The 15,827-nt window shown below is 43.1% G+C and overlaps 1 protein-coding gene across 2 annotated transcripts in view; it reads left to right on the top strand.

The window, feature by feature from the left end:
* The window catches only part of LOC112986455 (multiple epidermal growth factor-like domains protein 6), a 213,383-nt gene that overhangs the window by 152,725 nt on the left and 44,831 nt on the right, over window positions 1-15,827 (top strand). For both annotated transcript variants that reach the window (XM_026105729.2, XM_026105731.2), the window contains exons 8-18: window positions 272-394; window positions 2,591-2,728; window positions 4,873-4,995; window positions 5,580-5,702; window positions 6,619-6,783; window positions 9,029-9,160; window positions 11,378-11,506; window positions 11,929-12,057; window positions 13,250-13,384; window positions 14,392-14,526; window positions 15,158-15,283. In XM_026105729.2, the coding sequence (XP_025961514.2) occupies window positions 272-394; window positions 2,591-2,728; window positions 4,873-4,995; window positions 5,580-5,702; window positions 6,619-6,783; window positions 9,029-9,160; window positions 11,378-11,506; window positions 11,929-12,057; window positions 13,250-13,384; window positions 14,392-14,526; window positions 15,158-15,283 (1,458 nt within the window). The remainder of the gene's footprint in view (window positions 1-271; window positions 395-2,590; window positions 2,729-4,872; window positions 4,996-5,579; window positions 5,703-6,618; window positions 6,784-9,028; window positions 9,161-11,377; window positions 11,507-11,928; window positions 12,058-13,249; window positions 13,385-14,391; window positions 14,527-15,157; window positions 15,284-15,827) is intronic.

Genomic DNA, 15,827 nt, shown 5'->3' on the forward strand with positions numbered 1-15,827 from the left:
AATAAACAAGCCACCTTGGCTGATATTGTAAATATAATGTTTAATATTGTAAATATTCATTTTGAGAGGCTCAGGGTCAACAGTGTTAAAATTTAAAAAAAGGGAACTATTTTGGAGAATAATGCTGTGGGTTTAACATTCATTAGATGCTGTCATATGCAGACTAACATCAACATGCTCTTTTCAGTGGACATTTGGAAATATATCTATATGGGCGTAGAGTGATGTTGCTTTTTATTTTAATGTCCGAATGGATGTCTCTGCTTCACAGACATTGATGAGTGTGCAGAAGGGAGAGCCAGGTGCGCTCATCGTTGTGTGAATGCTCCGGGATCCTTCACCTGTGCCTGTAATCCTGGCTTTGAGCTAGGGGCTGATGGAAAGCAGTGCTACCGTAAGTGACAGCTTTACAGCTACGCTTTTCAGGCTATCTTATCTGGAAAATGCTACGCTTCATTTTTAATTCAGTTAGATTAGAACTCCCAGCAAAACAAATGTATGCAAAAGCTCAAGCTTAATATTATTTTCTTCATCATATGCTGTTGCCACTTTTGCAGTTGATGCATTCCTAAGCCCATGTTCACAGTCCTTAATTACTGCATTTCAAAGAGCAAATAGCCCTGCTGGTTCCTTTTTCAGTGTATAATGAATTCTGTTCCAGAACTACCCAAAATATAGCTATTCTACAAAATCTATTCTTTCCTGTCCCCATCTCCCAGTTTTCGTGTGTTCTGGATCTGATGTGAGAGGAAACCAGCTTGATGTTCTGCTCTTGTCTTTATCTGTCAAGGTTTACTCACATTTTCTCCTGAGATTATCGACATTATTAAGCAGATGCTATTTAAAAAGAAGGGGGAAGAAAAAAAAAAAAAGGAAGGAAGCAAATTTGGGATGAAAAAAAGTTACACAACTAAAATTTCCCAAACTAAAACAATGCTGAGCCCTGTTGTCCCCCCCCCCCCCACATACTTAATACTTGCCAGCAAAGTCTCTTAAGCAACACTGCTTTTTTCGAGAGGGGGACTGACTTCTAGTCCTGGGCTGTCCTTGAGGGTAAATTTAGATTAATAAAGGAGGTGGTGTGGAAGAGTTGCTGTTATTATGGACCTAACGTAAGCTCACTGGAATGCAGACAAAAGCATGGCCTGTCTTAGCAAAGAGGTAGGCAAAGATTGTTCAACCTAATAATACTGCGCAAGAACTTTCAGCAGAATTTCCTTAGGAAAATATCCTGCGTGCCAGAGAATGAATGCATTCTTAAAGAATTTATGTATAAGAAATATTTAATAAGGAAGAAAATCAGTTTCAAAGCATTGATATAAATTAAAAACAAAACCCAAGCGTTAGAGAGAGATACTGGTGAATTATTTTATAGGCAATGGGGACCTGTGAATAGTGCAGTGGCGAAGGAAGTACAATTAATACATAAATAGGAAATGCTCTCTTGTGGGTACAGTAAAAGTGATTTAGACTGCTTAGGTTTCACTGTGATTTTCTGAAAATATTTTTCTCAATGTTCAGCAAATGTCTGTGGTCGTGATTCCCCGTGCCTTATGTACGATATTATGGAGCAAACCCTGAAAATAAAAACACTCTGCATATACTTTTGATCAGAATTATCACAGGTTTTGAGCAATTTGCAGTCTTTCTTTATTCTCCTGTTTACCTAGTGAAATCAGGAAGTCCTGTTATTCCAGTTTTACTGGTGAAGAACTAAGGCACAGTAAATTGAAAAGAAACTATCTTGGCCATGTGAAGAAATTGTTTGCTGAAGTACGTGGGTGGGCGTGGGATGGAAAGATGCTTCCTCGCCTGTGTGAGAGTCGCTAGAAGACCTGGCCGAAATTTTGCGGGGACCGTGCAGTGCAACCGGGTGAGGGAGGCTGGGGTGGTCTCTGTCAGGGTAAGGGAGGAGGCGAGCGGGCCTCCTGCCTGTGCTCTGCCTTTACTTTCAGGTGTCGAACAAGGCCTCAGCGGAGTCACCATACGCACGAGGAGCTGCCGTGCCGGGCGCCCCTTGAGCGGGCATCGAAGGGCCAAAACGCGCAGGTTACCTTAGGTGCTCCTGGTTAGCCATCAGCCTTGGGAGCCGAGTGCTGCTGTGAAAACCTAAACGGCGTTTGTGTTTGGGTGTTTTAGAGACTGACCCCCGCTCACGTACAAAGCGAAAAGCTGCTTTTCGGAAAATGAGATAGGCAGATCCAGCTGTGGAGCCCTCTCTGTCTAGCTGTCTGGGTTTCCCAAATGCTTCCTTTCCTCCGTTGGAGCAAGGGCAGAATTCACCGTTACGTTCAAACAAAACATAAATCTCCAGAAGCCTGCGAGCACTACTGTAATAGGTTGGCTACTAAAACGGTGAGCCAGCTTCGCGTTACTGAAGTCAAAAGTATCCACTGTTATGACACAGGAAGACATATATCCAGTGTTCAGTGGCTCAAAAATTTGCTGTTCTGTGCTGTACGTGCTGGCTTAGTTTATATTTCCTGCTACAGCAGGCAGTTTATGGATGCTTTTTCACGGAAGGGTTATTCTCCAGTTACTTTCCTCCCATGCGTGCTTTTAACATCCTTTTGATTTATCTCCCTGCAAGGCATCGAAATGGAAATTGTCGATAGCTGCCAGGACAACAACGGTGGCTGCTCTCATCGCTGCGAGCACACGACCGCAGGGCCTCGCTGCTCCTGCAGTGACGGCTATCTCCTTGCTTTGGACGGCAAAACGTGCACAGGTAATTTATGAGGAATCGTGCGTCTCGGCAGGAGAAGGGAGGAGGTGTCGCTGGTCTGTCGGAACGAAGGAGGGTCTCCTCTGCCAGGGCAGGGCTGGAGGAGAGCTGTCACTTGAGGAAATACCTTGCCCTCCCCTTCCCTTCTCTTACAAGTTTTAATTAATATTGTCGTCTGGCGCTTCCTCAGTCAGTGCTCCAGCTCGCCTTGCTCTGTGCGTTTGGTGGGATTATTAATTTATGAGGAGAAGAATTTCTTCTTCCCAAATTGAAAGTGACACTTCTGTGCAACTTAAATTGTCGTGACAATGCCTCGTTGTGTGCAGCCTAAGCATGGGTTTTCTGCCGTTTTTAACTTGCATTCCGCAGCCCGCTGCTGGAGATGATTGCCTCTAGCTGCGAGTGTGAGGACCGCTCTTCATGGGCAGGCTCCACTGCGCCTTGTGGAGGTTGCTCTGTTTCCATCAGATTTACTCACTGATGAGATTGCACTTCTGGCTGTGTGAGAAGTTACACTTTGGAAGTGAAAGCAGTAGAATTAGACTTGCTTTTATTTCCAGAGAAGAGCTTAAAAATTCCTTCATGTTTCATACAGTTTTACAATGTGATTTTTTTTGTGTTTATAGCTTTTGCTATGCAAACTGTATTTCACATTGTTTTAGGGTTTCTGTCACTGTGCCATTAAAAATTTAAAGAATAGCCAAGACAAGAAAACAACCCCAAAGGAACAGGCATCACGGAAAAGTACAGTAAGATTTGAGGAGAGAGAGAGGGCAGGAAATCTTGTAAATAGGAGAGACATTGCAGACTCCTGTTAAAGCAGCCACGTGCAGGACAGGCCAACTGTGCGGCCAGTGAGGGTGGTTGGCAGTGGAGCTTAAAAAAGGAAAGAGAAGAAGGGAAGGAAGGCAGATTTGGACCCTGACCGGAGCAGAGACTCACTGGAGTCGGATTATCCAGCCTCCTTTCTCTGTATATATGAAAGGACTTAGAGTAGCCTTCTGCCCAGGCTGGGGTTCAGAGACCTGCTAATGGAGATTTCAGAGGGAAAACAGTTACCCTGGCCTCAGTGGGGGAAGTGAGAGCATAGGTGAAGATTTTGGCAAGGCCGAGGAAGTGAAAAGCTGTTCTTAACAGCAAAAAAAATCCTATTTGTTGGATGCACGCTTCACATTCCTACACGGACAATGGGCTCTTAATAGAGCCCAGAGCAAGATATCATCTGAAATATTGCAGAGAAACTCTGCTTGTGACGTTTCTGGAAAACATGCCATGTTCAAATAACCTGCATTAATCATTTTCGTGCTGACCTCCTCACCTCGATTGATTAATTACATTTTCTTTCTCTTCGTTCTGTTGTCAGTGTTTCCTAATAATGCTGGTACTCTTTCCAAGGTTAATGGAGACACTGACCTTTCACATCTGTGGTTGCTCATCTAGGTAATGTTCAAAAGCCTTTTGCAAACTCAGCATTGACGAGGTGCCCCTTGAATGGCTCCTGAATAGCTCAACAGACTGAAAGGGCTGAGATCAGCTTAGAGCCTGCAGTTAAAAGATAGCAGCTTGATTCTTGTATCTAATCATCAGGACAGCAGCTCCAGCCATACCAATTTCCAGATGGACACAGGCACAATAAGGCAATGGCCTGTCTGTTATCAAAAAGTACGATTGAACCTAACAGTACACCCTGCCAACAGATAGTCTGTTGGATCAGAGCTTTGTTTCTCTGCTTATTTACGTTGAATAAGGTTGAACATACTAAAGGGCAAATGATTATATGTAGATTGCTGTTAAATGCTGTTTATTTGCTGGTGAGCCCTAGCTGATGTTGTTTATAAACTACCTAGTAGCATCTCAGACTCGCAGGCAGGAGGCATTTCCTTAGACCTGGCGCTTATCCACTGCTGTGGGTGAAGGCAGGAGCCAGGCTGCCGTCAGGATTCAGACAACGTTTTATGTGGGCAACGGGAGAGGAAGACATAGAAGGGCATTTGCTGAAAAGCGCAATAGCTACCTACCAAAGCTGTGACAGCTAAAAAGAGCAGCAGCGTGTTCGTAGCAGTCGCTGAGCGTGGATCCTCGGGAGCCGGGTTTTTGCAGCACAGACTGTGTCTGGGGGCTGCGCTGAGCTGCCCCTTTCCCTGCAGAGCGGGACGAGTGCACAAGCGGCGAGGCTTGCTGCTCCCAGTTCTGCATCAACTACGCGGGCGGCTACGAGTGTGCCTGCAAGGCGGGCTTCCAGCCGAACGCCGACGGCTGCGGCTGCGACGGTGAGTGCTTTAATAGCGATGCCTCTGTCTAACTAAGCACGGCAGAGCAAGGGAGAAAAGCCTCCGAAGCTCCTTCCAGTGTTCTCTAGCAATTTCCCTAATAAGAGATTCGGCGGCCGTATGCCAGCTCTGCTGATAAGGTTTTACAAATGTGATTTCCATTTTCTAACGCTGGAATACAGTAATAACTCAGCACTGATCATGGACAAGTGCGGCTGTGGGAGACAGGTCAGCACAGGGGAACTTCTCCTCCTCTCTCCACACACGCTCTATATCAACATGTTTTAAAGACTACTTCTGCAAAAGGAGAGCCCCCAAACTATCCAAAGGATCATCAGCTGAGCTTAGCAGCTTAAAGCAGCTGTTTTTACTTTGGACAAAAATATAGGTGAAATAATCTTTTCCATGTTGCCCTGAAATGTTTTAATATTTTTAATACGAGGGGAGAAACAGAGAGCCCCAAAGTACTCAGAAAACAGGGGTTTCATATGTCTGGAGTAATTTTTCAGATGCAGCTAGGCTCAGACTGCACTATGCAGTCAGAGGTACCTGTGCCTAATTAGCATTTATATTTGGTTTTCTAGATGTGGATGAATGTCATCTTCATAATGGCGACTGCGACCATTTCTGTGTTAATTCTCTGGGATCGTATGAATGTGTGTGCAAGGAGGGCTACAGGCTTGGGGTTAACAGGCAGTCCTGCATTGGTAAGTTATTTTTACATCTTGAAGGCCTTTAAATACTTCTCAGTGAGAATATGAATTTAGAACCAGGTTTTCCAGAGACGCTGGGATTTTGGGAGGCCAACTCGCTCCATCTCTAACCATGGCCAGGGTAGTGCTGTATGCAGCATGGAGATCCCAAGTTCATATTCAAACAGTTGGCTTTGCCAGGAATTAATGGAAGGTGAACGTTTATATCCCCTGGACATGTCTGAAAACACAAACCCTCTGTTTTTAGAAATAAATACTATTTTGACAGTTTTCTGTACTGTTTTATCAGGAAGTTTAATATCCTGTCAAAAAAAAAAAAAGGCCAAATTCTGCTGTGATGAACTCGTGCAAATTTTCCACTGAGGTTGGTGGTGTGCTTCTGGATTTCTGCCAGTGTAACCACAAAAAAAGTTCAGCCTAGCTACTTAGTTTCATAACCTAGTTTAATACCTGCTAAACTTTGGGCCAGAGTTTGATATTTTATCTAACTGCAAAAAGAAAGCCAACTGATTTCCCATCATTTTAAGGCTCAAATGTTAGTTTTTGAAGATGAGTGGAAAAGCCAATCTCACTTTATATTTTTGATCTCCAAAACAAGCTAAAGTAATGACCTTAAGTATAAATATTCTCAAACTTCAAATAAGGAAAATTAAACTACCAGTTTAAAATTTGGCACAATAATGAAGATGGCCTCAGCCTGAGCTCCAGATCATTTGAGGTCCAGAGTTTATTTCCAGAAGAAAAGAAAGGGAAGCATTTTTTTCTTTTCTCTATTTTGAATAACAGAAACTGTTTCTAAATGCAGACCATAAAAAAAAATCAGCTGAAAAATCTAACAGGAAAGTTGTAAATGGGGGAGGTCTCGCGGATGAAGACTGGGGCTCGGGTCCTGAGGCTGTGTGTGTCCTAGCACTAGGCAGTGCCGAGGTGGACGTGGACGTGGACGTGGGCTTGGCAGGGATTCCCGGTCTGCAGTTCAGGCGCCCGCCCCAGCTCCTTCGCTACGCTGTCGCGCTCGACCCCTTCTACGAGGATGAAGACGAGCGAGGAGAGCTCACGCTGGTGCACAGAGTTGGTGAGTGAGAGAGTTTTGTTTCTCGTAACAGCGACAAATTGGGGGGATAGTCTTGGAAGGAGAATTTGGAGAAAGGGGAGAGGAGCCTGTCTGGCTCAGCTTCGTTCTTTCTCCTAGAGTTGGGGAAAAGGTGGGGTGTTGTGTATAAACCTTTTTATTTTACTTAGGGAGTTTTTGCTTAAGACATTTGTCATTCCTGTTTGTGATAAAGTACAATTTACCTCTAGAGATTCAGATCCCTTTCCATGGTTTGGGCATGTTCTAAGGAAAAAGCAGGATGTATCTGCTTAAAGCTCTGCCTGACTTAGGGGCCTGTCACAGCTGGTGGCAAACTAGACGAACGTGAGTATACGCAGCCGTGGCAGTGAGTGCATGCAGCACATCATGTGCGTGGTCTAGCAAACAGCTTTGTACTCCCCCGAGACTCTGCATGACATTTGTGATTCACCTGTGTTTCCAGCTGAACATGGAAACTTCATCACTTAGAGCATCGTGAGTTCAAAAGCTGTGCTTGCTTTGTGATGAGTGCATCATGCGCTGGTACCTCATGAGGGAGGAATGAGATTGCTTATTTTTGTTGTTTATGTCCTATGATTTTTATATCTGTAGAGTCTCATGAGCTCTAATTACTCATCCAAGGACTGTGCCATACAGCCAAATTCAGGAACTGGCCTTGGCTATAATCAAAGGTTTAGCTTATATTTATGAACAAAACTGTGAAGACCTCGCAGATCACACAGCATCCAGCTGGACTCAATGACATTGATAACAAAATGGGAAATGGACAAATAAGATAAGCACGGGCAAAATTATCAGGCACAGAAACCGCAATCAAATACTGATTGACCAGTTTTTGCGTGTTGTATTTGTGTCTAGCCACATAAATTTGGGTGGTATAACTCATAGCTGAGCATCTGCACTTTTTCTGAGTTGAGGATTTGCAGCATTCGATGGTTTGTAGGCAAACGTGATGAAGGAATGAAGCTTTTAATGGTGTAGTGAGTTTTTATCTCCCAAATACTAAATTATTCTTTATACTTTCAAACGTGTTTTTGTGCTGCAATGCATATTAACAAAAACCCTCTTTAAACAATAAGCTATTGCAAGTGATTATGTTTTTTCTATGGATTGAATGACTTTTTAATGTGGAAACATGACATTTTTAATGGTAATTTGTATTCTTTTCTGTTGAGATGAATTTTCAGCATGTTCAAAGTGGGAACACTGGGATTCTGACTGTTTTTGAAAGCTTGGGCACTTGTTCAGGTTTATAAAAAGGAACAGTTGGGTGCTGGGACCTAGAGGAAATCTGGCCTTACATAGAAAATTGCTGGTGAAAAGCAACCAACCTGCTGACTTACTGTTAGCTGAAGTAATCTGCCAACTTGCTTTCAGGTGTTTTTCAAAATCCCCTTCCAAAAAACCTCCCAACTACGTCCATAAAACCTGTCAGGCAATAGGCTGACCATGTGGTTAGAATCTTAATGTCACTGAGATATTTTAGCAAAGACTAACATTTACTTTCTGTGCCGTTGTTAATAGACACCACAGAGAGAGAGCATGGGATTGCATGTGTGTGCGCGTGCTTTTATTTGTGTGCGAGAGAGAAAAGGAAGGCAGGGAAGGTGAGGGAAGAATGCATCTTCGTACTTCTTAGTTCTTCCTTATAAATACATCCATTTTCATATCCAGAAGAAAAAAGAAAGTAGTAAATGTGTGTTATTCTTACATTTTCCTAGAATAACTTAAACTTTGCTGTTAAAAAATCACTTGACTATGCTTATATAGCACAGCATCCGCCTACTGCAATAAAATAACAAAATGGAGAGCCTTGCAAGGAACTAAGATGTTCCTCTACCAGGGAATCTTTTTAATTATACACAGCGTTGTTAAGCATTCGATGCAGTTTCACTGTTTCTGAAGACAAACTGTTTGCTTTTAAAAGTATTTTTAAGCGCTCTTTGAGAATTACAGTATGTAATGGAATAAATTCCAGCTGAAGTCCCAGCTTTCCTTTCATTTAGACTCCAAAATTTGAAGAAGAAAATTTGGGAAGCTCCATTTGGACCCACCTTTTGGGATGCTCCAGTGATATTCGCAATGCTAACATTAATAGTTTTTTTTTTTCAGGTTGTCAGTGCTCTGCACATGTAGTTTTGGCACTTGTGCATCTGGGATGATAGGTAAGAGCTTGTGAAAGTCTTATCTGTGTGCTTACTAAGCCTCCTGTATTTTTTCATTTCAGTTTGCCTTGATAACACTTTTGGCAACGACTGTAGCTTGAGCTGTGAGGACTGTATGAACGGAGGCAGATGCAACACTGAAAAGAGTGGCTGTATTTGCACACCTGGGTGGAATGGCATTATCTGTAATGAAAGTGAGTACTGTGTATTTGGGCGACATTTGAACGTTAGGGAGTTTGTCCTAGTGTTGTGACACTGTAGGTAGGTAGGAAAGAGTAACAACCTTGTACTTTGAAAAGGTCTTTGAGGAGTACAGCTGTCTCGTTGGCAGATCAAAATTTTATGATCAACATTTTATTATAGTGTGGTACATTAAATTGTAAGGGATGCTGCATTGTACAACAAGAACCCTCAAACAGCAAGATCGCTACCATCTGATGCAATATAGTAGCCCTTGCAAACTAGGTATGTCGTTATTCATTCCTATTCACTTTGAATGCTGCTGAAGGATGCTGAGGTGCAGCAGCATTGCTGCCTTGCTTCGTTCCACAGCCTGCTTAGCTGAATTTCAAAAGCCTGTCCTGGCAGGTGGTGCAACAGTCTGGGTTGACGTACATGCTAAACGTGACGTTTCCTTTATAGAATCCCAGAGACATTGCTGTGTTTTTTCTTGTGTTGGTAAACTTGGACCTGTTTTTTTCTTGCCTTTTGTTTTTATTATTATTTAACATAACTTGGGATGGTTAATTTTTAATACTGGAAATCGTATTTTTTTCAGAATGGTCTTACTGATTTGGCCAGAACTCTCTTTATAAGTTTTTTCCTTTTCTTATTCCTGTTTCCTGTTAGAATATCTTACTGGTTCAGAAGTACATGCCAAAACCACCCGTGTAGATGGAATGACTATTTCTTGATGTACGATGCGCAGTTCTTTATCTGCAGTTAGGCAAAACTTATGTATTGCACATCTGAGCCTTCACAAAGCAGTTCTGCTCTGTGTTTGAGATGGGCCCCTTTGATTGTGTTGTGGGCCATCGCACTATATACCACCAACACTGGGAATTGTCATTGCTGCGTTGTTACTGATGGGACAAAGAAACGTTGAAGAATTACTACTTCGCATTGGTAGACAGTGAATGGTCTTCAGGTTAGTCACTGTCAGGTTTGGTTTGAAGGCAAAAGACAAAAATGGAGAAACAACAGCAAATGACTGAAATCAACCATCTGCTGATAGTTATTTTGGGAGACCAACAGTCTTGGATTTGGTTTGTAAACACTGGTGACAGATGAGAGAATAGGAATGAAGAGGACTAAAATGATAATTTCTAGTTTACCTAAGACATTTCAGCCTGTCAGGTTTGGATGTTTTTACTTCATGGCACTGTCATGGTTCAGGATAGATTATGCAATTTTCAAGATAAGATTCAAATTATTTAGTTCACTTCATAAATAATGATAACATTTTTGTTCTATATTTGTGACAGATTTCTGTGCTTGTAATCTAGTGCAGTTCTCCTTGGAACTTAAAGAATAATGAATAATGAAAGTGCATTATTAGTCAAACCTGCAGTCCTACGAAGTAGGCACTGACAAGGATAAATACCATATATGATCCATATGAATTAGTCATATATGAGTGCTTTCATTCTTTTTTCTTATTTTCTTAAAATACAGCATGGTTCATGGTTTTAGGGGAAACCTAACAGTTGAGAACACTGGAACTAAATTTCTGTAATAATGCACAAAAGAAACTGAAAGAAAATTGATGTGAAATGTCAAGTTTCTTAATGTACATTGACAAAATGTCAGTTAAGTCAGATGATTCCCGCAACTGTATTTACTCAGCTAGCTCAAGCTGCGAATAGTGGAGCAACGCTCTATTTCACAATTTCTTTTACGCTGGGACAGTTTGAGCTTTAGGAAGGAATCCCATGCTGTTAGGGATCCATTTTTGTACACAAGTCTCTGTGGAATTTCGGAGACACTGAGTGTTTTAGATAATTACAGCATTACCTTTATAAAGGCATTTGGGAGAAAAAATGATGTGTAAAATATTTATTTCCAAATATTCAAAACTGCTTTGATTTTAAACTTTGTGCTTCATATGCAATGTTTCTTAAGACTCATGCGTTATTTGGAGGGGAGAATATATGGAGGAGAATTTGGATATTGGAATTTGGATATTCCTTTAGCTAAGTAAGCCTGATTCTTTCAGGTATCTTTTTAAAATTAGCAGATATTGACTGGATACTTATTACCTTATATAGAGAGAATATGACATTGTTTAGCGCCTGCTTGACTAAAGCAATTCTCCCATTGCTCGGTTGGGATGATGGAAGTGTTATTTCACTTCATTTCTAGCACAGGGAAAAAATTACCTTGCTCATTCATCTTCTCTGCTTTCGCTGCAGCTTGCTCCCCCGGGACGTACGGGAAAGGCTGCGCCCGCATTTGTAAGTGTCAGAACGGAGGCTCCTGCGACCCTGCGACAGGGCAGTGTCGCTGCCCGCCGGGAGTTCACGGGAAGCTCTGCGAGGACGGTATGAGACTTGGGTTGTTTTGCTGGGTGTGGTGTGTACCTGGACCCGCACGATTTCCCCTCACTCTTACCCGGGTGGAAATGTGCGTGGTGCGTCCTAAGAGCCCAAATGAGGATAGTCTCCGCTGTGCAAGACATTATATAGCACTGAGGAGCGCCTTGCCATGCTTTTTGTTTAAATAATATGGAAGAAAAGTGGGAGAGAAAGTGAGTGCACTGCAAGGATGGGATACAGCGACTCGGCCCAAGGTCAGCGCCAAAGGCAGCGTGGGGCAGGGACAGCGGAGCCCCAGGCCTGTCCCTCAGCAGAGCCCCATGCGTCGTCCCCAGCAGGTTTTTCTGTAGCCTGCTGAGAGCGCTGATCGGGTGTTGCTGTTTTAACGCTTAACAAGCGGTGCGACGTGGTGTTTGTGCCCTCCCCAGGCTGCCCGAGAGGATTCTTTGGGAAGAACTGTAACAAGCCGTGCAGCTGCGCCAACGCTGGCCACTGCCATCGCCTCTACGGAGCCTGCCTGTGCGACCCCGGCTTGTACGGGCGTTTCTGCCATCTGAGTAAGTCCCGCTCATTTTTCTGACCTGTGTATTTAGCACATGCACACCATTACAGCCTTAAAGAGGCTCCACATCAGACAGGAAATCAGCAAGGGTTTGGGAATGGTGTAGCTCAGGTGGCTTTGGAGGGAGAGCTCCCAGCCTGAGGTCTGGCCCAAATTTTGCATCCTGTGAGGCACTGGGATTAGTTGGGTACAGCAGATGACATGTGACATACCCTGGGCAGACACAGAAACTTCTCCCCCTCTAGAATTAATTTTGCCGTAAGGACTGAGATTTGCTAATGTGTAAAGGTGAAGACCGTAGTTGAGCTCGGGTTGGGATGGATGTGTGGGCAGGTTAACTTTAGGGTCATTGGTGAGGATGAATCATCAACTGAAGGCTGGTGGGAGCTAGGCAGTGGCTCTCGATAGGGCTGGAGCAGGACCTGAGGAGCAAGGCTGGCCAGGGCAGGATGAAGGCCACATACAAGCCTGACTAAGCCTTAGTGCTATTTACCAATGTTTTTAATGTTGGTAGTCACTCTGTAGTTAATTCATGATAGTTTCTCTGCCCTTTATGGTAAATCAAAAGTGATAAGCACATAAGTTAAGCTTTTTCTCTGAATTTCTCTCTAAAGAAGTTTTTCCCTCTTCATTGACTTCCTAACTGAGACATCTAAGTTTTGGCCCCAAAGTAGGAATATTTCTGTATGCTAATGCTCACAAACACCAGCAATGCTAATACACTCATGAGTAATGACAAAATGTTAAATTGGAATAAAAAGAAACAAAGCATAAAAATGTTACAAAATATATGGTCAAATTTCTTTGCTCTTACAGGTTTTGTTTGAAAAATTTATACAAGACTGAGAAAGTAATTGTGTGGTTTTTTTCATGAAAGCTTTTGTCTTGGAGTGAGCCCAAATATTTTTCATTCAGAAACTTCAACTAACTTTGCTTTGAAACAAATCTGGTTCTTGCATTCACCACAGATTGCTTGAAATCAAATTAATTACTTAATGTAGGAGTCATGTAAACTATATTTTACACACCCACACGTTAATAGGCACTGTCATATGAATGTGGATGTATTTGCTGAGGAGCACAATGAACTTTTTTGCTTTGCAGCAGTTGCATTCTGCAGAAGTGTGCACTTTTAAATAACTCATGCATAATTACAGAGTTAATGATTCCTTTTAATCTGGCTGCAGCCTGTCCCAGGTGGGCCTTTGGAGCTGGCTGTTCAGAGGAATGTCAGTGCGTGAAGGCGAACACGCTGGAATGCAATGCAAGGAGCGGTGCTTGCACCTGCAAACCTGGTTATCAAGGCAAAAAGTGTCAGAAAGGTATCACAGAAAGCCAGATTCTCTTTTGTCTGTTTATTCCTTTGTCCTGTATTGTTATTTCTGTCTTCCTCCCCTGTGCTTTGTGGTGCTGCTGCTGCTACTACTAATGTGCTCTGCTAGTTATTTTGTCTGTGGTTTTTCGTGTAGCAAATTCTGAGTGCCTGATATCACAGAGCACTGTTATCACAGGGACATCAGTAAGAACACGGTTTGAGAATATAGTAGTTTTAGCCTGATCAAATGACAGCAGAATTTGAGAAACCACATTCTTATACAACTGAAGATACTGAGAGTTTTCACTTTTGTTCTTTTCTTTTTTTACACAGACAGTAAATTAGTGGCAAAACTGTATTTTATGACAGCAAGATTATTTGTAAATGATTTCAGTAATGCGACTTTTCTTTCAGATTTGCAGGTCTTTGAATTTTACCTATTCTCTGTAGCTTTTGAGGGTTGTTCAAAGAGAATTGTGTTCTGCATTCATGTTTGTGTGTCTCAGTAGCCCTCTGTAGACAGCAGTGGAGTAGTGCAGTAGGGATCCTCCCCGCAGAGTCTTCTCCATACTCTCCGGGCACACGGTAACATGTCAGATTTATGGCACTAGTTCTGGGGGATTTGGTGGATACCTTTAGCATTCTTGCTACTGTGCTAAGTTCTGGAGGAAAGTGTCCCTTTCCCAGCACTGAACTTTGCATAAAGACAGAGGGCGGCAGAGGTGTAACAGTTAAGAGGAGGAAAATATTCTGTAATTGCTCGGTACTTGAAAATACCTTTATTATTAAACATAATGCAGCCCTGTTTCTGGGTTATATCTGAGCAGTAACCTCTTTGAAATGTCTGTGCGCATGTTTAATAAATATTTAAACTAAGTTATCAACACCTCTAAGATACGCGTTATAACGGATTTTCTCTAAATTTCTGCCAAATTATTTTATGACTCTTGTTTGGTTTTCTCAGCTCCTCCTCCTCCTCCTTGCATATGTTTTGTGTTTATTGCGTTTTTTCAGAGTGCATGCCTGGCTTCTATGGAGCTGGTTGCAAACTGCAGTGCAGTTGTCCTCCTGATGTTTTGTGCAATCATGAGACGGGAGTCTGCAAGCATCCATGCCCACCCGGTTTTCATGGAGAAAACTGCCTTTTACGTAGGTACTCAATGCATATTTCCCAGGGAGGTACACGCTGGATGGGAAAGCTTGGCAGAGAAACTCATGTTCAGATGCAGAAGTTGTAGACAAGAGAGAGGCTACGTTTGCTGTTGATGCAAATAGGCAGTTCCCCGCTGAAGCTGAAGTGATATTTGGCAGTGCTAGCTCTCATCCCTGATACAGGATGGAGAATGTGTATGTAGGCATAGGGCTATTGAATTCATCGAGAAAACACAGAGGACAACTAGATTTGATAGGAGACACATTGCTGTTCTTTGCAGCTCTTGAAGGGAGGCCATTTTACTAACCAGCAATATGGTCTGTTGCTGAGACTGGAAACTGCTGTGTGATTTTACATCCCCTCAGAGATTGAGGTAAAAGATTAAGGCAAGTTACCAGTACTATTTATTTGGCCAGGTAGCCATATTTCTTTGTCAAGCTTCAGGCACAGATTTTCTAGCGCTGTATTGCACAGTTAATTACAGACCACAGGTCACTGAGCCAGTGATGCTAACGTAGATCACTTTGTACCGACACAGCTCAATTTCAAATTGCTGTTGCTGGTGCCTCCTAATACCTTCAGAACATTTTGTTATACTAACCATGTCTTTGGGTTTCTTTTGAGCAGCTTGTCACCCTGGGAGGTTTGGTGTGAACTGCAGGCAGAGCTGCAGCTGTGGAGGAGCACCGTGCGATTCAAAGACCGGGCAGTGTATTTGCCCAGCTGGGAAAACTGGCGCTACATGTGACCAAGGTGTGTTTGATGTTTGGCTAGGGTAGGGAGCCTGCTTGCTTTGGTAAAGGGGGAGTGTGGTCCAGGCATCCTGCCTTGTCTCTCTGCTCCAGCTAATAATTGTGATTTTCATGCTGGGCTGGGATTATGCAAGATGGCCTGAGATCCGGGCATTGCAGCAGCTCTGAGTCCCAGAGCAGACCTTGGGGTATACATGCAGTGCCCCAGGAACTGCTGAAGGGCACAGTCAAAGGCAGCAACTGTGGAACCAGAAAAAAAATTTAGGAGAATGGAGCCAGCCAGGTTAAGGAGCCAAAGCAGGAAGGAATTAAAAAAGAGAGGATTATTGTAGGTAAAGGGATGAAGAAAGTCTCAGGGACACCGAGCTACCAAGGGATCTTGGTCTGCCCCTCTACCACTTGTAAACCGCTGGTTGCATGGCCTGAGGACCATCTGCCCAGAGCAGCCCCAAGCTGCAACTCACTGCTTCCTTTAGAGGACACATGGCGAAGGAGGCAGAGCTGAATGGGAGACCTGAACTCCACCTCAGGTCCAGTCCCTCTGC

The sequence above is a fragment of the Dromaius novaehollandiae genome, chromosome 9 (genome assembly GCF_036370855.1).
Source record: "Dromaius novaehollandiae isolate bDroNov1 chromosome 9, bDroNov1.hap1, whole genome shotgun sequence".
NCBI lineage: Eukaryota > Metazoa > Chordata > Aves > Casuariiformes > Dromaiidae > Dromaius > Dromaius novaehollandiae.